Here is a 23,155-nt window from a genome sequence, read left to right as displayed (position 1 = left end):
GAAGATTCTTTTAGGAACCCAGAATATATAGATGCAACCCTGCTGAGATACTGGATCTGGAATGTGATTGGATAAGACTCAATTGGCCCCCATTAATGCTGGTATAAAGATGCAAATGAGCAATGGGGAGCAGTGAAGACTCAAGACACATACAGTGGGGGATGGGAAGATCAGCAGCTTTACAAACCAGTTTTACAGAGAAATAATGATGTATTGGGAAAATAAGTTGACTTTAGCCATCTTTATTTGTTTTGCTGCTGTTGTTTTATAGTACTATTGATGAAAGCTTTTTTTTATTTTGGCTGCTGCATTTTGTAGTTAATGTTGATACACTTATGATATGTAACACATTTCAATTAATTTTTTCCCAAGCCTGGTTAAAAGGTAGTGCAAGAGTTGTGTTTTTTTTTGCAGAAGCTTCTCAGTCTCTTGGCTGAAGTCTTTGTTTAAAGATGCAAATGAGCATTGAAAACTCAATTCATACCGATTTCTCAATACACACAACTACATTCACTTATATAATAGTGATAGAAGATGTATACTATTAAACTGTGATATATTATCATTCGTTGAAAGAAACAATTTCTAAACTTCACAGTGAAGTTTTATTCATGTTAGGTTCAGTCAATATATTGACATGAGCTAACTATTAGCAATGTTTTAGTTATTTATTTATCACTGAACTTGTTCTTTATTTGAGTTTAGAGTCCTTTATTTCTCTTAAAGCACATGCAGCTCATTACTGACTTTTGTAATAGTCAACACACTCTTAACAGATCAATTATTTACTTACAAAAATGTCTATAGATTTTAACTATTAAAATGTAACTTGTTTCTGTGCCAATTTTTTTTCTTTTTTGCCTCTTATTCACCTGGTATGTATTAAAGAAGTTTATCCCTCTATTTATCACTTGTGTTTGTGCAAACAAATATGCATAGACATTCACAAAAGCATATATAAGATACCATGTGACAAACCTTTTTCTTTTAACACAGTAAAGCTATCACATACTGTGATGCATCTAAATATTTATAATCAGAAAATAATTACATCACAAGTTAAATTATTGTATAGGTAGTTTATACAGAATAATTCAATGACAAGAGTTCACTTTTATAACTACAAAATGCAGAACTGTTAATGTGATTAACCTGCTCCACCTACACCAACTACAGCATTTCTCAGACTTCTTTTTTCCCCATGGTGTTTATTACAGTAGTGAACATGACATAAAACAACAACTGCACTTACTCCTTTAACTTGTTTGTAACAATGAAATTTAAATATCTGTGTCACATATTCATTTAAATAAATGGCTCATCATTGTGTGCAATCATCTTTAGTAATAGTTGCCTGATCATTAACTGAATAGGACCGTTTTACATATAAGAAACCCGTTAACATGTATAGCTGTTCATGCCAATACCAACTTGATAGACTATTACATGAACATATTACATGAACAGGACCTGCCTTACATCTCTTAAGACAAATAAGCATAGTGTCTATATCAATACATGCTTGATTCTCCAGATCGCTACATCTGAATGATGCCATTTGACCTGTTTTACAAATAACAACCATTTGTAAGCAAAGTTCTTCACTAATACCAGTTTACCTCAAATAATTACACATGTGAGTGCAGTGGTGCAGTGGGTAGCTCGATCGCCTCACAGCAAGAAGGTCGCTGATTCAAGCCTCAGCTGGGTCAGTTGGCATTTCTGTGTGGAGTTTGCATGTTCTTCCCGTGTTCGTGTGAGTTTCCTCCGGATGCTCTGGTTTCCCCAAAGTCCATAGACATGCGGTATGCATGCAGTGTGAATGAGTGTGTATGCATGTTTCCCAGTAATGGGTAGCAGCTTGAAGATCATTCGCTCTGACTCCTGATTGATAAAAATAATAAAAATAAATGAATACATGAGTAATATCACCTGAGTAGCAGTGCGATGTAGCCTTCTATCAGTTTTTGTATTTCTATTTGTTGTAATGGCCAGTTGTTATTGCAATTAAAAATGAATAAATACATTTTTAAAAAGCAGTGTAATGTGGCTGTAGGCTGTATATCAGCAATGATGGGAGGCGTGTTTTACAGTGTACACTAAGCACTCAAGAATGATTGTCCCTCTACCTGTTGTTTAATCCCCTGAGAACTTTGCTCATCTTCAGAACGCAAATGAAGACACTTTAGATGAAGTCAGAGAGCTCCTTCATCTGTCATAGACAGCAAGAGTGCCGAGATGCTCAAAGTCCAGAAAAGGAACCAAAATCATTTTTAAAACATGTGACATATGACTTTAGTGGTTCAATTGTAATCAAGTTCCAAGAACATTTTGTGTGCAAGAAAATGTTGAAAAAAGCAGCCAGGTCCAAAATGAGAACAGCTGAACCATGTCTGTTTTTGCCTCCGTATTCTCTTCATTTGCATTCAGCAGAAGAGGCTCAAACAGGTTTGGTTCAAGTAAAGGACGAGTAAATGACATAATTGTGATTTTTATGTGAACTATCCCTTTAATGCTTCTGTAAGTAAAGGTAAATTAAATATTATTACTGAAGATATTGCTAAAGAATGGCAGGAAACGTGGAACACAGATAACAAGAGACGACAATTCATGTGGAAAAAAGGAAACTCTATATAGATGATGTTGTAGAAATAGAAAAGAAGAGGTTATAATTATAAGGATGAGATTTGGACTCAGATATTATTTATTCATTTTCTTGTCAGCTTAGTTCCTTTATTATTCTGGGATCGTCACAGCGAAATGAACCGCCAACTTATCCAGCAAGTTTTTACACAGCGGATGCCCTTCCAGCCGTAACCCATCTCTGGGAAAACTCAGATATTAATAGGAAGTAATGTGTTGCAGACATACAAGTCATCATAAGTGGATTAAAAAAGTTAAGAAAATGTTTAGATTTAAGGTTTGTGTGAGAGAAAGCAGATATAGTGTAAAGTAAAAACCATGGGAGAAATATATCAATAAGTCATGACTGCAAAAGTAAGTGGCAAGAAAGCTAAACAAGAAAAGACTTTTATTTTGGCGTGTGACGTCATCAGGCGGCGCCGCTTCAGCGCTGTGATTCAACTGGAGAAAGGTTTGTTTTAAAATGTTTACACAGATATAAATCGATTTAAAGTTAAAGTTCGAAGGTTTTAGTTTGTTATACGATGCTAAATTATGTTCCTGCTGTTGGAAATATTTTAATCCTTTATTCAACGTAGTATTATTTTATTCTCAGTAACCGAGGGCTATTGTTTGAATAAAGTAACAGAAAAGTGTGTAATAAGTGTTCTAAAGAAACGTTTTGTTTATTACTCTCATATAAATAAACCGTTGAAGCAAGTGTTGAAGAGAAGTTATTTTGTTTCTGTTCATTGTTTTATCTATTTTAAACAATAGAGGTAAAGTTGGTTTTATATTCATTCGTTCATTTAGAAGTCTCTATATTGTTTACCATGTTACTTTGAATATTCAAGTGGAATTAGCATGCCAGTATGACTTGAAAACAACATTAACACTGTTTATTTGACTGTGAACAATGCTGTACTTTGATAGTCATTGGCTGCTTATATTATTTCACTATTTAGATTTTGCAAATAATACTTTTCTGAAATTATATTATTAAGGGGGAAGTCTGAATGTGTAAATATAAAACCAACTTTACCTCTATTTTTAAACAGGGCATTTTTTATTGTTTTATTCGTTTTAAACAGGATAAATTGTCCAAACAGAGAAAAACTCCTGCTGAAGCGACTGATCTCCACACTGTTATAAAGATGGCGTTTATTAAAGAGGAGAGTGAAGATGTGAAGATCGAAGAGACATTCTCAGTCAAACAGGAAGATCTGCAGGAACAAACAGGTTAGTTTTCATTCTCAAAGACCAACTCAGTCATATAGAGGTAAAGTTGGTTTTACACATTCGTTCATTTAGGAGTCTCTATATTGTTTATAGCATGAAAGTATAACTTGAAATCACAGCATTTGACTGTGAACAATGTTGTACTTTGATAGCCATTGACTGCTAATTTGATTTCACTATTTAGAGTTTGCAAAAATAATTTTATGAAATTATATTATTAAGGGGAAAGTCTGAATGTGCGAATATAAAGCCAACTTTACCTCTATAATTAAATCCATCTTGCAGCCCTGAGTGTGCTACCTAGTTCTCCTAAATGCACATAAGCACTCATTGATAAACAGGAATGAGTTTCATTCGTTACTTGTTCTCATGTTTTTTGTCATTATTTTATGTATTATTAGTCTCCCATTTTCTCAACCTTCTTAAGGTTATTGCTTTCCTTGTTCTTCTACTGGTAGTAAAGCGTCCTTGAGCACTGGCAATATATAAAATAAATAAATAAAAACAATAAATTTAAAAAGTTTAACTGAGATGAGGGCGAGGCAGTGGCGCAGTAGGTAGTGCTGTCGCCTCACAGCAAGAAGGTCGCTGTTTCGAACCTCAGCTCAGCTGGCGTTTCTGTGTGGAGTTTGCATGTTCTCCCTGCCTTCGCGCGGGTTTCCTCCGGGTGCTCCGTTTTCCCCCACAGTCCAAAGACATGTGGTACAGGTGAACTGGGTAGGCTAAATTGTCCGTAGTGTGTGTGTGTGAATGTGTGTGTGGATGTTTCCCAGAGATAGGTTGCGGCTGGAAGGGCATCCGGAATATTAAAGGGACTAAGCTGACAAGAAAATGAATGACTATAACTGAGCTGTCGATATTTGACCTACAGTATAGTAGTATATCATAGAAGATATCTGCTATTACAGTGATAGTGTTGGTATAGTACTTTCCATTGGTATATGTCACGTTGATCACAATTCCCTTTTTTCATCAACTTCTTTATGCGGTTAAACTGTTAGAATTACATCATTATTATAATACCAAATTACCAGGGCTAATAAAAATTTTAGGCCTTAAAAAGTCTTACATTTACTAAAGTATTGTGTTGTAGGTCTTTATTTTTATTTTTAAAAGTTTAAAGCCTACATTTTCCTCTATTCATGTTTTGCTACTCAGCCTGTCCAAAATCACCAACAATCCATCTCAATAAAACTTAAAATGACCTTTTTAAATAAAAAGTTTAAACTCTATTTATCATAATAGTTTAATTATTTTTTCTCACAATAACTTTTGTTTAAATAAGCTCCATGTATTTCCTGCTGAGGATATCGACTTGCATAGATTTATTTTATTATAGTTTTTAAAACTTTTCAAAATATTTGTAAATTTTTTAAAATAATTTTTTAAAGGTTATTTTGAAAAACAATTACAAAACAATACAACTAGAGCTTTTGTTAAGAAATATCGAAAATATTGTTTTTTTTTTTCATTATTCATTTATTATTGTATTATTAAATAAAAATATATATACTTTGAAAGGGCAAATTAAAATCTTTTCCATCTGGGCCATTTGAAAAATTTCTTTATGTCAGAAAGCTTGGATGCGCCCAATATTAAATATGCTGAATGAAATGGACACTAAAATAATTAACTGTTATAAAACATTGTACAGTATTCTAAACTATATGATGTTGTTGAGGGACGACATGAAGCAAAGCTAACAATTTATAGTGGAACAATAACATTTAGCATTGCACTGACTACAACTGGCCAACAAACTAGTCTAAAATGACTTTTGCTGTTTAAGAAATGGATTACAGCATGCTGATGATTTGCAAACATTTGAGTGTAAAGTTTGTCAGTATTGACCATATTCTTCACGTACCAGCAGGTGCCGCCATTGGACGGTATTAGGCATGGGACAATGACAGTTTTCAAGGTATACCGCGGTTTAAAAAAAGTTTTAAAACCATTATTTCTGCTGTACCATCCATACGTTTTTTTACATTTTGTTTGAAGATTTTCAGGACAACAGTGTCTCCAGCAGAAAATATATCCAAAGATGCTGTTTTAAATAGTAAAAAAAATTAATTTGAATTATTTAGCCTGACATGTTTACTGCTCCAAAATACTTTCAAAGTTTCTCAAGTGAAAATATGTTGTGTTCAAAGGGGAAAAAAAAGTTTAGGTTTTTTAACCAGACATTTAAAAAGAATATATTTATAAATGGTAATCACAGTACTGAGAAATCATGATATTTTTAGTCAAGTTTATCACACCGTCAGAATCTTATACTGGTCTGTGACGGACTGAGCCAGCACATATAGTAAGGGGCATACAAAAAGTAGATTTCCAAAATAATTATTTTTAATAAAGTCAAAAAATTTCTCAAAAACTCAAAAAATAAATAAATGAAACAATTAAATCAATTGAAAAATCAATAAACTAAACAAAGAAAACAAAACTGAGTTCAAACCAAACTAATCATGAATAAACCAAAAACAGAACTCCTTGAAATGACAAGACTGACCACATTTATACCAGAGGGACTAGTCCACAGTAAACAAGAAGGGGGAGACAAAAACAGACAACAACAATAAACTAAGTCAAATATCTAAATACAAATCTAAATATTAGTTAAATAAATTCTAAATGAAGCAAAACTAAATATAAATCTGAACAAACACTGCAAATCATTAATGAACTTAAACTAAAGATCAGCTCTCCCTCCAAGCCATTAAGCCAATGGTATCGATTGGTGGAACCAATAAATGCCACTTTGCGGCACGTCTGCCCTTTAGTTTGTTGGACTACATCCAGAAACTCCGTTCCTCGTCGACACTGCAGCACGGTAACTTAAACTCAAAACAAAACTAAATTAAAAAAACATACACCACACTGGCCATCACATGGTCCATGCTTAATGCTGCTTGATGTTGCAAAGTCAATCATTCATTCATTTTCTTGCCGGCTTAGTCCCTTTATTAATCGGGGGTCGCCACAGCGGAATGAACTGCCAACTTATCCAGCAAGTTTTTATGCAGCGGATGCCCTTCCAGCCGCAACCCATGCCTGGGAAACATCCACACACTCAATCATACACACACTCATACACTACGGACAATTTAGCCTACCCAATTCACCTGTACCGCATGTTTTTGGACTGTGGGGGAAACCGGAGCACCCGAAGGAAACCCATGGGAAGGCAGGGAGAACATGCAAACCTTCTTGTGGTGAGGCTACAGCACTATCTACTGTGCCTCTGCTTCGCCCCTGTTGCAAAGTCATATTTTCTAATTTAATTATTTTTCTTTGTATGTATAGTCATGAACACATTTGTTTGTGGAGAAAGTAGCCGTTTATTAGTCCTAGTCATTTCTCCAGTAGGCAACTGAAGCTTTAAAACAATAGCATATGAGATCAGGGCCCCATTTCAGAAAGGAGGTTGAGTGAAAACTCAGAGCATTTTAACCCTGAAATGAGAGAAACTCTGGTATTTGCGTTTCAAAATGGCAAGTTTGTGAAATTCGAGAAAGCAAGGTAAGTCAAGCCTGTTTCTGAAAGAGAGGTAACTTGGTAACATACTCTGTGAACCTAACCTGGTCAGCAGGTTTTATTCTCTTAACTCTGTTTTGAGTTTCTGTCGGTCTCCTTTTCTTTTTTTTAAAAATGAAGCAGTATTTCTCACTTAGCCTTACATATTTAGCCACCTATTTTATGTGCATATTGGATAGGCTATGAGCGTAAAAAAAAAACAGTTGATGGAAACATCATGATGCACATAACTTTTGAAATATAGGCATGAAAAAACATGCGCTAAATCTTCACCACATGTTCATTGTGTGCTGACATTGTCCTCTGAGGTGAAAGTCATTTATTAAACACAGAAAAGATTCATGTAGTTTTTCCTACCGCAGTAAATTCTGTTTTTACTGTTGAGATTTGGCGCCAGTTAATCAAGAAGTGACGATTTTGTTCTTTTTGATTCATTAAATAGAAACGCTGATTCATTCATTCATTTTCTTTTTGGCTTAGTCCCTTTATTAATTGGGGGTCGTCACAGCGGAATGGACTGTGTACGTTTTGTTCATTTGTTTTCCATTTTTAAACGGAATAAAGGAAAGGAAAAAAATGGCCATTTTTCTTTTGCTTACGAGAAAACGAAAAAACAAGATTTTGGCTGGATTTTCGTTTTTTGGTTTAAGGTAGGAAAACGGATAAACGACTTTAAAATTACTTTTACACATGTAGGCGGTGCTGAAACGCCCACTTTCCTCTAATTGGTCACCCAAATCTGAGCTTGTGACGTCGCCCCATCAAAATAAAAGCCTTACACGCAGGCTTTTATTTATTATTATTTAATTATATATAAACTAAGTTTACATATTCTATTATTTGAACCACACACAGTTAGCAGGCTTACATTCATTGCGTATGTATAAATTAAATAAAAACGTAAATTAGCAGTATTCTTAGACATTTGTCAATAAAATAAGGTCGTAGTTTACTGCCAAGCTTCTTGCTGCTGTGCACCTGATGCAGAGCAAAGATAGCCATTTCCGAGCAGCACCTGGTTTGTATGATTGTTTCAGAGCAAGGGCTTTATAATAATAATAATAATAACAATAATAATAATAATGATTATTATTATTATCACTTACTAGTGTTTTTATTGTTTAGTTTTTCTTTTTAATAGTTGTTAGCAGAACCAGAATAAGAACACATTAGGCCCTGCTATAAAAACAAAGGGTACCATTTGTTTTTATTTTATCTCTTTATATTTTAATTATATATTGAAATTATTTATTTGATAATTAATACTATTTTATTGCAAAGCCAAAGTAGGCTTGTCTTATTATTTTTTGTAATTTGCTGTAATTGTTATTGTAGGCTACATGGCATGCTTTGCGAAATATTTTAAATAACATTTACTCGTAACCTTACTTATTCGAGAGCCGAACCTTAAAAAGTTTAAGTGCAATAAGCCTGTACAATAAAGTGAGCCGCAATGCATATTTCTAGCACATTCTTTCACTCAACAATTATTGTTGAAATAATAAAATAAATTTCAAATTAACTAATTAAACACATTATAGTTGATAAAAAATAGTGCCTAGTAGGGATGTAACGGTATCAGAATTTCACGGTTCGGTAATACCTCGGTATGAATATCACGGTACGGTATTTATTGAATCATTTACAGGAAAAAAAAAACTTTTGAAAATACTCCAAAAAAGTGCCAAAAGTGTCAATGACATACAAATTAGCCATCTATCTGTAAGCTTTGAAACACTAACTTCAATTTTAATAACAAAAAATTATTAAACCATGTAAAAAAATAAAGTTTCAATTTAGTATTGTTGAAAACTCATCACATTCAACATTTAATCACTCACTCACTTACATAGAGATGGGTTTAAAGGAAAATTATCATATAATTATAATCTGGTAAAAGCTGGTATCTCTGGGTATTTACAATGTCCCCTGCAACAGAAAAAAAAGCTCTCATTTGGGACTGAGGTTTCTGGGACAAGAGAGATATGACTTGGCCCAGGTTGACAGCAATGGGGTAACGTTGTGCATTGTCTTTCCCCCACTTGAGAAGACAAACCATGAGTGAGATAGAGGTCTCTTTGCGGTACAAGTCAATGTCTGCATCAATCTGAACAGTGTGCTGTGTTTCTGCAGTCCCCATGACTGTTATTAGTCGTATTCCCCAACTTGCAGGCACGTGCACACATAGGGCTCAACCTGTGCAGTGCACATGCCCTTTTTAGTCTTGGATAGAAAATGCCCTTCCAAAACAATCAAAAGTGCCCCCGCGACGCGACACAACCTCCGTCCAGTCCAGCCCTTCAGTAGGCGCGCGACAACACCTCTCTTGACTATGCGCGCTCAACCCCCCTCGGCGCTTTACAATACGCGCGCCACAACACAGCTGATCAGCACGCGCGCGACAGCACCGCTATTCAGCACGCGCGCGGCGACAACACCCGCTTTAGGTTCGATCATTTCCATCTTTTTTTCATCTCCGCTGCTAGCAGCACACTCCATTTCCGCATTACTGGATCTGTAGCAACAACAGACCGCAAAGGATTATGGCCACGCCTGGGCTGATGGGAAATGTAGTTTTAGCTACGTCCCGTTCGCTTCATTCGCCTGAGCAAATTTTCTCAGAAGACCTATAGTTTTACCGAGTCATGCGACTTCGGTAATATCGAAAAAATGTAATATTGCGGTATGACGGTATTTACAATACCGTTACATCCCTAGTGCCTAGTAGTTCCGATAAACAGATGAGCTCGCTGCATGTGCGTTGCGCTAATAATTTGACATTGCTCTTCTTGAGAAAGTGCTACAGCGGGCCCTGCTTATTTCACATATAAGGTTGGTGATAAGTAATTTTTTTATTTATTTTTTTGCACATTATTTTGACAATAAATAAGGCACCCAGTATTTCTGATGCACAGTCTCTTTTATGGCTACACTAATGAATTAGAGGACACAATCTCAAACAAAACTTGATGCTTGTTTACATTATCTAAAGTCATTTCTCACAGGTTGTAAAGCTTATATATTTTCGTTTTAATATGCAAATAATTTTCTTTAATTTGTAATAGGCCTATTGTCCCTCATTGCATAAAATAATCAGCCTTTGTATTTAATATTTGTAAATTGTTCATCCAGTTTGACGCAAGCTAAACAACATTTTGGCCTGTTTTGCTTATTAAATGAGTGATTTTTCACGGAGAAACAAATCATCCATTCACACAGTTTTGTATAGGACCTGTGTGAACAAAAATATACACTTCATCGTAGCCTATAGGAAAATGTATCTGTTTAGAAACAATTTTGTTTGGTATAATTAAAAATATTAAAAATACAATAAAAATAAAAAGGAAGAATAACATTTGAAGTGCTTCAAAATAATATTCACAATACGCTGCATGCAGCGCCAATACACAAACTGTTTTTTAGTTTAATAAAATAATAATATGAAATTAAAATGAAATATTCATAGTTCCATAACTGTATTATAACTGTATTTATCTAAATGACAAATCATCCGTTGCGCTGGTCAGTTTCACTTTTAATCAAGAGTGTGCCAGAACAGCCTTTACAGACTCTTCTAAAAATGAGAATATTTACAGATTACCTCGGAATAAGAACTCGGTCTGTGAAGGATGCAGAACACAGAAACTCGTTGAGAATGGAGATGCATGTTAGATGTTTTATATCCCTTTAGATATTGTAAATAAGCAACAAGTTTTTATTGAGATTGTGTCATGTCTTTTCTTTGACATGCTCCGAAAAGGCGCTTCTATTTAGCCTGTAGCTTAAATAATAGTTTAGATTTTATAACATATAATGTTCCATTACTTTAAATGTATAATGTTTTTAATATTTATGGATTATATAAAATATATAGTTTATATAAATGCGCTCTGATCATTCAAGGATCATAATGCGTTGCATATTCTTCTTATTCTTCATTAGGCTTGATCCGTAAATTGTGTATTTTATAAACTGATCGTTTATAAGGACTAAGCTATTAATAACTGTAATTCCTCGCATGGAAAAGTCTTGATGAAAGAAATAAAGAGAACTTAATTCGGCATAGGCATATAGTGTGCTTATTTCTGCGCGCTTTACCGAATTACCTTTTTTATTATTTTATGCAGTAAATGCATCTGGCAGCACCGAAAAGAACAAATGCCAAGTTATTAGCGCAGCGCACAGACAGCTAGCTCGTCTGTTAGTCTGAACCAGGGCTTTTCAAACTATTTATTGCACATCCACCGATCCTATTGTATTTTATTTAGGATAAACCACTTATTTAAAATATTCCGCAGCCTGTATATATATATATATATATGTATATATGTGTGTGTGTGTGTGTATTTGTGTATATATATATATATATATATATATATATATATATATATATATATATATATATATATATAAATAATGCCACAATAATAACAGCAACAAATAACAAAAAAATAAGACAGACCTACTTTGGTGTTGCATTAAAATCTTAAAGAGCGTTTTCACGGGTTGCCTGCATACTCTCCAATACACCACTGAATTATAATATCATAATATTTAATTATTTAATAATTATATTTAAGATAACCACCTGACCTCCATTTAATAAATACTTATTTGCCATATTCTGTAAATTTGAAGTTTAAAGTTTAAGTTAAATCATTTAAGTAAATAACTAAGTAAATAATAATATTAATAATGATAATATTATAATAATAATAAAAATAATAATAATAAATTATTATTTTATACAGAGTATTATTTAGGCCTACAATAGCCCTGAAACAATCATGTAAACCAGTTGCTGCTCGGAAATGGCTATCTTTGCTCAGCATCAGGTGCACAGCAGCAAGAAGCTTGGCAGTGAACTATGACCTTATTTTAATGGCAAACATCTAAGGGTGCTTTCACACCTACACTTTTGTTTCGGAAGGTGTCTCGTTTGCCCAGTTAGCGCGGTTCGATTGGCATATGTGAATAGGGCAATCGCGCTCTGTTCCGCGCCAAAGTAATTGCTCCGAGATCGCTTGAATGAGGTGGTCTCGGCTTGATTGAAACGAACCCTGGAGCGGTTCGATTGCAGTGAGAAAGCGATCCGATCCGAGTGCGATTATATCACAGTGTTTTATGGATATGTAATAGGCTTACGGATATATGAAGAGAGAATTATGAGTAAGGCGGGAAGTTTCGCGAGTCTCCGGATGCCCGCAAACGAGTGAAGATCTCCCGGTAATCTCGCGTCTCTCTCCCAGTCCTCAAATAGGCATCGTCGCGCACCCTTCTCACCCCTCCCCACCGTGTCTCTCCTCAGACACATCACGCGCGCACCCTGTCAATCACCACCAAACCACCACCTCTCCTGACAGCTTAGCGCAAAATAAACCCTGACACTCTGACCAATGTGAGGAGAGTTTACTCGCACGTGACATGTTTTAGCTCTTTTGGTCCGATTAGAAACTTTGCAGTGTGAAAGCGAACCGCTCCAAGAGCAAAGAGCAACAATGTAACATTTGTAATCTCTGTTTCGGAACAACTGAATCGATTCACAGGTGTGAAAGCACCCTAAGAATACTGCTAATTTATGTTTTTATTTAGTTTATACATACGCAATGAATGTAAGCCTGCCAACTGTGTGTGGTTCAAATGATAGAATATGTAAACTTAGTTTATATATAGGCTAATTAATAATAAATAAAAGCCTGCGTGTAAGGCTTTTATTTTGAGGGCGAACATAAAAATGGGCGTTTCAGCACCGTCTACATGTGTAAAATTAATTTTAAAGTCGTTTATCCGTTTTCCTACCCTAAACCAAAAAAATGAAAATCCAGCCATAATTTCGTTTTTTCGTTTTCTCGTGAGCAAAAGAAAATGGGAAAACGGCCGTTTTCTCCATTTCCTTTATTCCGTTTGAAAATGGAAAACAAATGAACAAAACGTACACGGACCATACACTGACCGTTTTTGTTTTCTGGTGATTTTATTTTTTGCTATTCAAAATAAAAAATCTAATCATTTTTGAATTTTGTTTTTTCGTTTTTCACCACGAAAAAGAAAAATGAGCCGTTTTTTCATTTTCGTTTTAAAAACGCCAGAAGGTTATGAGTAGGCCCACATAAAATCTGTGTGCACAGAAATCCGCAGAATTTTAGCCCATCATTGAGTCTATTTATTTACTTGTATAAATGTGTGTACATTTATTTATTTTTTCAGTTTTTTAAATTAATTTCAGTAATATTATTAACTAATATGAAAATGTTTATTTAATTTATCTACAATACAGTGTGTAAAGTAATATTTTCTGTCTTTTAGTAGAGATATTATAGAAGAGACTTGCTTTGTTTACCAAACAAGTGGATCTAGATAGATTTGCTTTGTAAAAAGCTTTTAATTAAGATACTCCCAAAATAAAACCACATAAATGCGCAGTTTTTATTTATTTATTTATTTTTTATACTAAATTCTCAGAAGAAATAGCAAAAAAGGTCAAGATTCTGTTTGGCCCTAGTTATGAGGTAAAATCTGAAAGAAAAGAGAAACCGGTGTGTAAATTAGAAATAATCACTTCATGGACTCAAGCAGTCAGGCAGGAACTAAAAGATAAACTTACGTAAAGTACGCCAGCACCTTTACTGAACAAATTCCAGTTTGTGCATTAAAAAAGGTTGGCTATAAGAGATTCTATGATGATGAAAATGTGTGTGAATGCACAAACCAGCAGGCTGAGCACGTCTAAAATGTTGTTTTGGTCATTCTAAAACACCTGGGGCCTGTTTCAGAAAGGAGGTTAAGTGAAAACTCAGAGTATTTTAACCCTGAAATGAGAGAAACTCTGGGTTTTCCGTTTCAAAATGGCAGGTTTGTTAAACTCGAGCAAGCAGGGTAAGTCAAGCCTGTTTCTGAAAGAGAGGTAACTTTAACTCAGAGTCAGTTACTGTGGTAACTTACTCTGTGAACCTAACCTGGTCAGAAACAGGTTTTATCCTCTAAACTCAGAGTTTCTGTTGGTCTCCTCCCCTTTTTTTAAAAACGAAGCGGTAATTCTAATTCTCTAAAACACTTTTATTGAACAAATTACTGTATGTACATTAAAAAAGGTCATCATTTGATGATGAAAATGTGTGTGAATGGACAAACCAGCAGGGTGAGCACACTGTAACACGTCTTAAATGTTGTTTTAGTCATTTTAAAATGCCTTAACTGATTCAGTATTAGTATATATTATTAATTACCTCCAAGCATCTGAAGCGTGTCAAGAGTCTCTGCGTCTCATGGCTTCAAACGCCCCCACGTGTTCACTGTATGTCAGCATTGTCTTCTGAGGCGCAAGTACTTTTATTAAATAAAGAAATAAGTGACGCAGCTTCTTTTACCACAGTAAATTCTGTTTTAACTGTTGACATTTGGGATTTTGTTCTCTTTGACTCGTTGGATGGAAACGCTGCTTTATTAGCATTTTTTTTTACAATATTCCAGTTTGCACATAAATTTGTGTAATATATTTGGATGAAAACATAGACATTGCCTACCTTTTAGTCACACACAGAACAATAAATAATTATCTTAAATTCACTGACCTTCGACATGTACTATATATATATGTACTATATCAACCTCTTTCACTTGATCAGTAAAAAGGCAGACACAAGTGCACTGTTAAATCTATTAAAACTGATAAACGTGTATAAAAGTTTAGAAAAAAATTATAAACATCACACATTACATTACTTATTTTACTATACTTAAATATTTAAATATTTTAAATGTAAAATTTCGCATTTACCTGAGCAGGTGTTTTCCCAGGCTAACTGTCTCTGTTTCACTGATGGTTGCTTCTTTTTAAATAAATATGCTCATATTTGCTATAACTTTGCATGAGTACATCAAATTCAGCTGGAGAAAGAAATGGTGATCTCTTTTTTTTTAAATGTTGCCTTGGTCACTCGTAATATCTGCGCTCCATTAATAATGCCTTTTTATAGTCACGGTGTGCGCGCTTAACTCTGAGTTGGTCTACTCAAAGTTGATTGACCTAACTCAGATCAGCTGTTCTGAAACCGAAAACTCTAGAGTTTTTAATCTCTCGGTAAATCAACTCAGAGTTCTAGTTTAAACTCCGAGTTGTTTGAACCTCCTTACTGAAACAGGCCCCTGAACCATTTCAGTATTCATGTCATTATATTATTAATGATCTCCAGAGCGTCTTGAGTGTGTCAAGAGTGTCTGTTCTCTGCATCTCATGGCTTCAAACGCCACCACATGTTCATTGTCCTCTGAGGGGAAAGTCATTTATTAAATAAGCAAAAGATTCATGTAACTATTTCTACCGTAATAAATTCTGTTTTTACTGTTGATACTTGGAACCAGTTAATCAGGAAGTGACGATTTTGTTCTCTTTGATTCATTGGATGGAAACGCTGATTTATTTGTGTATTTTTCATACAATATTCCAGTTTTGCAAATAAATTTAGTTCTCATTTTTGGATGGAAACACAGCTATTACCAACATTTCAGTCTCACAAAGAACAGTACGTCACGTATGCGAATGGCTTGGCCTTTAATGAATAATTAGCTTAAAATTACAGACCTTCGACAGGGACATGTACTGTATCTATGAAAGCCCGCTCACATTCTTCGGTCCATGGAATCGGATTCTTTATGGCTTTAAAGAGAGGTTATCAGTATCAGGTAGACTGGAAAGGTTATGGTCCACAGGAAAGATGTTGGATTCCGGCTCTGGATATTCTGGACCGCTCTCTCATTGATCAGTTTCATTAGTTCCATAGTGAGTCTTAAGGGAATGCCAGGGGCCGTTCTTGAGAGAGGGGGTACTGTCACCGTACCTCACACTTTTGCTCTCTTCTCCTGTTCTGGGTTACAGATTATCTCATGTCATCTGCTTTTATTTGCAGTCACAGAAGCTCTCGTTTCCCTTTTTTCCTGTTTATACCACATCATTCCCTTCATGTTTGTCAGTATGTTATTGATAATTTGTGTGCATATTATTTTGTTACTCACCCTGTATTTGTGTCCAGGACCGCTAGTGAGTGAGTGTCTGGTTGTTTTTTCCCATGAAACTTTATCAGCGCTCACCCGACCGGGTGTTTACTTTGATTTTTGCTTTTTCCGGTTCTCACTCCTTAATAAACCCTTGTTGTTTTTCTGCATTTGATTCAGTTTTTTTTTTTTTTTTTTTTTTTACTTGTGACACAAGAATTTTTTTTCTCATTTGTGTTTACATGTCTTTAGATTTTGGCATGATGTCTAGCTTTTGAGGCTCTTTTGGTCTACTTCAGACAGGTCCTATTTAGGTAATTTCTTGATTGAGAACGTGTGGTAGTAATCAGGTCTGGGTGTGGCTAGAGAACTTGAACCCGGTGTGATAAATAAAGTTATGTTTAATGGGGAAAAACATTTTCACACAAGTCTGTGTAGTTCAGTGTTTTGTCTTCCTTTTAAGAATAAAATTCTTCATTTAAAAACTGCACAATGCATTTAGTTATGTTATCTTTGTCTAATATTTACATTTGTTTGATGATCTGGAACAGTTAAGTGTTAGTATTCTGCATTGCATTCGTTACATGCAGATTACTAAACCAGAGAACATTTGTCATCTAAAGGTGCAGGTTTAAGGCTTTATGCAGATGTTATGCAGATATGTCTCATGTCTGTGGGGCAAATATTCTCAGAGATTCAGCTGCTTTTTTTTCTGACAGGTTTACCAGTCAGGCACAGAATGAAAAAGCATTCATTATCTGCTTTACAAGTTTTTCAAAAACATGTTTTGTGTCATTACGAATATATACAAATAGAAACTGGCCATTTACAGCTTTCAAATTTATGTCTCATCAATATGACCAAAATGCTCTGGGATTAATCATATAAGTATCCGCTTAAATGTGTTTGTGTGTAATGGACACTAGGAGGTTAATATGACATGATCAATCTAAATATGATCTGCTGTTTTTACATTTAATGTGCATCAAAATAAAGTTTTCACTTCCTTTTTACTAAGAGTTTTAATGATTTACTAAAAGCTGAACTTTTTTTTATTATTTCAGATCTAGTTAAAGAGTATGAGAGGAGTAAAGAGGAGGAACATCATGTCAAAATTGAAGACAAAACTCATTTAGAGACTGATGATATTTTAAAAATGAGAGACAAGCGTTGTTTTACCTGCAATCAGTGTGGGAAGAGTTTGGCAAACAAAAGCAAACTAAAGATCCACATGAGGATCCACAATAGGGTGAAACTATTCACATGCACCCAGTGTGGGAAGAGTTTCAGCAACTCAGCAAACCTTAATCAACACATGAGGATTCACACTGGAGAGAAACCATTCACATGTACTCAGTGTGGGAAGAGTTTCAGCCAATCATCAAACCTTAACCTACACATGAGGATCCACACTGGAGAGAAACCATTCACATGCAGTCAGTGTGGGAAGAGTTTCAGCCAATCATCATCCCTTAATCTACACATGAGGATCCACACTGGAGAGAAACCATTCACATGTACTCAGTGTGGGAAGAGTTTCAGCCAATCATCAATCCTTAATATACACATGAGGAACCACACTGGAGAGAAACCATTCACATGCCTTCAGTGTGGGAAGAGTTTTAGCCAATCAACATACCTTAATCAACACATGAGGATCCACACTGGGGAGAACCTATTCACATGCACCCAGTGTGGGAAGAGTTTCAGCAACTCAGCAAACCTTAATCTACACATGAGGATTCACACTGGAGAGAAACCATTCACATGTACTCAGTGTGGGAAGAGTTTCAGCCAATCATCAAACCTTAATATACACATGAGGATTCACACTGGAGAGAAACCATTCACATGCAGTCAGTGTGGGAAGAGTTTCAGCCAATCACCATACCTTAATCATCACATGAGGATCCACACTGGAGAGAAACCATTCACATGCAGTCAGTGTGGGAAGAGTTTCAGCAAATCATCAAACCTTAATATACACATGAGGATCCACACTGGAGAGAAACCATTCACATGTACTCAGTGTGGTACGAGTTTCAGCCAATCATCAAACCTTAATATACACATGAGGAACCACACTGGAGAGAAACCATTCACATGCCTTCAGTGTGGGAAGAGCTTTAGCCGATCAACATCCCTTAATCGACACATGATGATCCACACTGGAGAGAAAGAGTTTATGTGCTTGAAGTGTGAGAATACTTTTATTACAGCTGCAGAATTGAAACGCCACCAGAGGGTTCACACTGGAGAAAAACCGTACAAGTGTTCACAGTGCAGTAAGAGGTTTGCTCGCTCAGGAACCCTGAAAACACATGAGAGGATTCACACTGGAGAGAAACTGTAGACATGATCAGTGTGTACAAAGTTTCACTTAATCAGGGCAGCTTAAGAATCACATGGGATGGTTTTTGGTAAGGCGCCGACACATGTAGCAGCATAGAAAGAGCGCTTCCATACACACTGGTATTAATCCTCCTTTTTACATCATATATAATAACCTAAACCATATTTAAATGACATGGAGGAGGGACAAAAACAAAAAGGCTAGGACAAAACAACCAGTTAATCCTGAAAAAAATGAGAAATCAACAGATGAAAAATCCAAGACGGACGGGATAGCTGATAGCCTGTCACCTATCATTGCAGCAATATTTACAGACATCAAAGTTTTCCAGAAGAATATTAAATCTGATTTAACCGCCTTCCAAGATTCTCTCGCAAAAGATGTGAAAATGGAATTAAGTAACTGTAAACAAGAAGTCAATCAACAACTGGATGACCTTATCACGGACCTAAATGCAACGACAGAAAAGGTCAACGAAGTGGAGAAGCGAGTTGGAGAATTTTGGAGGAGAACATTGCTGAGATGAAAGAAATGCTCAATCAATCCATTCAAATACAAGAAAATTTAAAAGAGAAACTGTGAGATCTAGAAACACGCTCCCGTAGAAATAATAATAAAATTTTTGGAATCCCGGAAGGAAGCATTCTGAATGAAAAGGGAATTAAGTTCTAAACACCACCGCCGGCAAAACTTAAAATCTTTTTGGTAAATGGGCCGATCATGTACAATTCAATGACGGAGGCATCAAGAGATCTGAAAGAAAAAGGACTGATAAACAGCGAATAAGGAACTATTATAGGAATCCCTGGGAAAGAGAAACAAAGACCTTGGCAAAAGGTTGGAGTGACATGGAAGAAAAGTAAGGAAAAACATCAAGCGAAGATCCGGGAAAAACTATGTGAATTTCAAAGGGACAACACTAGCTTTGTTTGAAAGGGTAAAACCTGACAGATCCTAACAAAAAACTCTAAGAGACTGGTAAATCTTCTTGACTTGATTCACCGATAATGGACCAAGGTTATAATAGTTTTGGATTTTTCATTAGTTTTAGTTTCTATTTCGTTTTGACTTTTTATTTTAATTTTTTTTATAATGTATTTATGAATTTTTAAGCAATACAGATACAACAACAAACAAGTGAACAGAACCTGGGGAGAAAGAAAAAAAAAGGGGGGGGGGGGGGGGGAGGGGTTGGGGGGCATTAATTAAAGTAGCGATATTGCATCCTTGTTAAATCAATCCTCTGATGATTATGGAGGTTATGTTTAAACCCATATGTAACAAAAATGGATCCCACCTCTCATGAAATAAAACATCTTTGCCATGTAGGACACAAGTTAAGTAGTCCAGTGGTACATATTCAAGTATTACCCTGTGCCATAAAGACTTTGTAGGAGTTTTGTCCGTTATCCAGTTCAGGAGAATACATTTTCTTGCACAAAATGTCAGGAACTTGCAAAGTGTTTTTTTATGCTTGTCCATATTAATCTCGTCGAATATCCCAAGCAGCATATGCTTGGGGTCACAACCAATATTAAAAGATAAAATTCCACTAATTTCTTGTTCAATCATGGCCCAGAACTTTTGAATTTCCCTGCAAAGCCAGAAACAATGAACCAGGTCTCCTTCCTCGGTTTTACATTTCAGACACATTGGTGACAACTCCTCTTTAAACTTGTGCCTCCGTGAGGGAGAGATGTGAGCTCGATGTAGAATTTTCAGTTGCATTGCTTTTACTCTGTTACATACACTTAGGGACATTGCATTTTTCCAAGCTTCCTTCCATTGATCATCTGTGATTTGTGTATCAAGGGTCCTTTCCCAAGTCTCTTTCAAGAAGCCCGTATTTAAAGAGCCACAATCCTTCAGGACTTTGTAGAAACAGCTTGTGGAATTGTCCCTGTATGAAAAAAGTTGTCAACTGAAATGTCCTGATTTTCAGACAGTCATTTTCGAGTACTGTAGTGTCTTTTTTCACAAAGTCTCTTAGTTGCAAGTAGCGGTAAAAATCTTGTCGCGGAATATTATATTTATTGGTCAGTTGGTCAAAAGACATTAAAATATTTCCATCAAACAAGTCATGTAATGTGGTGAGACCTTTTTGTGACCAGACTTTAAATTGTGGGTCTTCAGTTCCTGGCAGAAAGTCAAAATTATCACAGATGGGGTAAAGGTTGAGGTGAGTAGAGATCTCCCTTCAAAACGTTTTATAGATTGCCATGCTTTGATAGTACAAACCGTGATGGGATTATTGCAGGCAATTTTCACTGATTTAAGCTTTTTTTTAAAAAAAGCAAATTTCTGAGAGGATTTTACAGAGTGAACTTTCAATGTCAAACCAAACTGCACTGGGTCCTTTATGTATACAGTCAGAAATAAAGTGCAAATGTACGCTTAATTGGTATTTTCGAATGTCTGGAAGGTCAAGACCACCTGCCAAGGATGAAAGCATTAAAGTTGAAATTTTTATACATGCTCTTTTGTTTGCCCAGATAAAAGAATTAAACCAGCCATTCAGTTTCCTAATGATTTTGTGTGTAAAATTGATCGGAATCATTTGAATAGGGTAGAGTATTCGCGGTAGAATATTCATCTTCAGAAGGGAGATCCGACCCATCCAAGAAATAGGGAGAATATTCCATCCTCTAGGTCCATTCGAATGCGTTCAAAAAGTGGATTAAAATTGGCTTTATAAATTTGTTCATAGGAGGGGGTGACATTGATGCCCAAATATGTTAAACCTTCTGGGGCCCACCTAAATGGAAATGATGGTAGTGTTTGGGGTATTTGTTGTAAACTTCCTATAGGCATTGCCACTGATTTATGGTAGTTAATTTTATAACCAGAAAAATCTGCAAACCTGTCAATCGTGTCTAAGAGATTTGGGGTAGAGGTTTCAGGATTTACCATGAATATAAGAATGTCGTCGGCATATAGAGCAATCTTTTGTGGTTTGTTTGCTACCATAAAACCATTAATTTTATTATTTTCCCGTACTGCTTCTGCTAATGGCTCTATTATTAAGGCAAACAGAAGGGGTGAGAGAGGGCAACCTTGCCTTGTTCCTTTCTCAATTTTGAACATAGAGGATCTACAGCCATTAGTAAGTACAGCACTAAAAGGCTAATTATACAAAGACCAAATCTATGTAACGTATGGAATAAAAAGGGTCATTCGATGCGATCAAACGCCTTTTCCGCATCTAATGAGATCACAAGACCTACTGATTGTTGTTTAGCAAATTGAATCACATTCAAAAGACGTCGCATGTTATTTACCGAGTTACGGCCTACAATAAAGCCGGTTTGGTCATCCTTTACTAATATAGGAAGAAAGCCTTTAAGGCGGGTGGCCAAAATTTTTGAAAGGATCTTCAGATCTACATTTAGCAGTGATATGGGGTGATATGACGAACAGTACTTTGGTTGTTTTCCTTTTTTCAAAATTAAGGATATATTTGCCTCTCTCAGTGACTGTGGTAGGCGGCCTTTTCAGAAAGAGTCATTAAACATATTTAATAATGGATCCACTTATAAGTCTTTGAATTCCTTATAGAATTCACAACTAAGTCCATCTGGACTAGGTGCTTTCCCAGATTGTAAACTCTTTATTGCTGCTAGAACCTCATTTTTAGATATAGGGGCATTAAGGGGTAATAACTGATCTTCAGATAACGTGGGGAGATTAAGTGTCGAGAAGAAAAGCTCTGTGGTTTGTGTTGTGTCCCCATTTAGTTCTGATTTGTAGAAATTCTCAAAATAATCTTTAAATGTATTATTAATGAATATGCTGTCCATAGAGTGTTTACCGTTACTGTCTATAATAGATTGTATAGATTGAGAGTCGGATTTTTTCTTTGTTAGGTGTGCTAAATATTTCCTAGCTTTATCCCCATGTTCATACATTTTCTGCTTAGCAAAGTGAATTTTCACTTCTGCCTGTTTTGTTAAAAGAGAGTCTAACGCAGACCTTAGCGCCGTAATTTCCTTTAGTTTAACAGGGCTTGGTTTATTAATGTATGTTCTCTCAGCATCCCTAAGCTTAGACTCTAAAATCTCTTTTTGTTCCGCTTGTTTACGCCTTTTACTATGTGTGTACTCTATTATAATGCCTCTAGAAAATGCTTTGGTTGTTTCCCATAATAAGGATGAATCTTCAGTTGAGACCGAATTGATGGACATAAAAGTGTTGAATTCCTCTGTAAAATATGTAATAAAGTTATGATCAGCTAATATAAATGGATGAAATCTCCAACCACTGGCTTTATTATTTTGATTTCCAAAGGAAAATTCAGTGAAAACTGCCGCGTGGTCAGATATTATTATATCTCCGATTTTGCAAGATGTTATGTGCTCCAACATATTTTGGGAGAGAATAGATAGTCTATTCTCGTGTGACAACTATTAACTTTTG

General features: G+C 35.5%; 1 protein-coding gene across 2 annotated transcripts; it reads left to right on the top strand.

The window, feature by feature from the left end:
* The first annotated feature begins 3,038 nt into the window (after nt 1-3,038).
* Nucleotides 3,039-22,996, top strand: LOC137491087 (uncharacterized). Of its 2 annotated transcripts, none has more exons than XM_073948509.1 (3): nt 3,039-3,094; nt 3,714-3,861; nt 17,454-22,996. In XM_073948509.1, exons 2-3 carry the CDS (start codon nt 3,777-3,779, stop codon nt 18,740-18,742), a joined length of 1,374 nt encoding a protein of 457 aa, XP_073804610.1. In that variant the 5' UTR covers nt 3,039-3,094; nt 3,714-3,776; the 3' UTR covers nt 18,743-22,996. The 2 variants fall into 2 exon arrangements, with proteins under 2 accessions (XP_073804610.1, XP_068076270.1); XM_068220169.2 differs by having other exon boundaries at nt 3,681-3,861.
* Nucleotides 22,997-23,155: the final 159 nt, after the last annotated feature.

This window comes from Danio rerio, chromosome 4 (assembly GCF_049306965.1).
Source record: "Danio rerio strain Tuebingen ecotype United States chromosome 4, GRCz12tu, whole genome shotgun sequence".
Taxonomy (NCBI): domain Eukaryota; kingdom Metazoa; phylum Chordata; class Actinopteri; order Cypriniformes; family Danionidae; genus Danio; species Danio rerio.
This window is presented reverse-complemented; position numbering and strand designations above follow the sequence as displayed.

Coding starts and splice junctions, on each gene's coding strand:
- LOC137491087 (XM_073948509.1), top strand. CDS start 3,777: ATGGCGTTTATTAAAGAGGAGAGTGAAGATGTGAAGATCGAAGAGACA. Junction 3,862..17,453: donor AGATCTGCAGGAACAAACAG/GTTAGTTTTCAT, acceptor TTATTATTTCAG/ATCTAGTTAAAGAGTATGAG.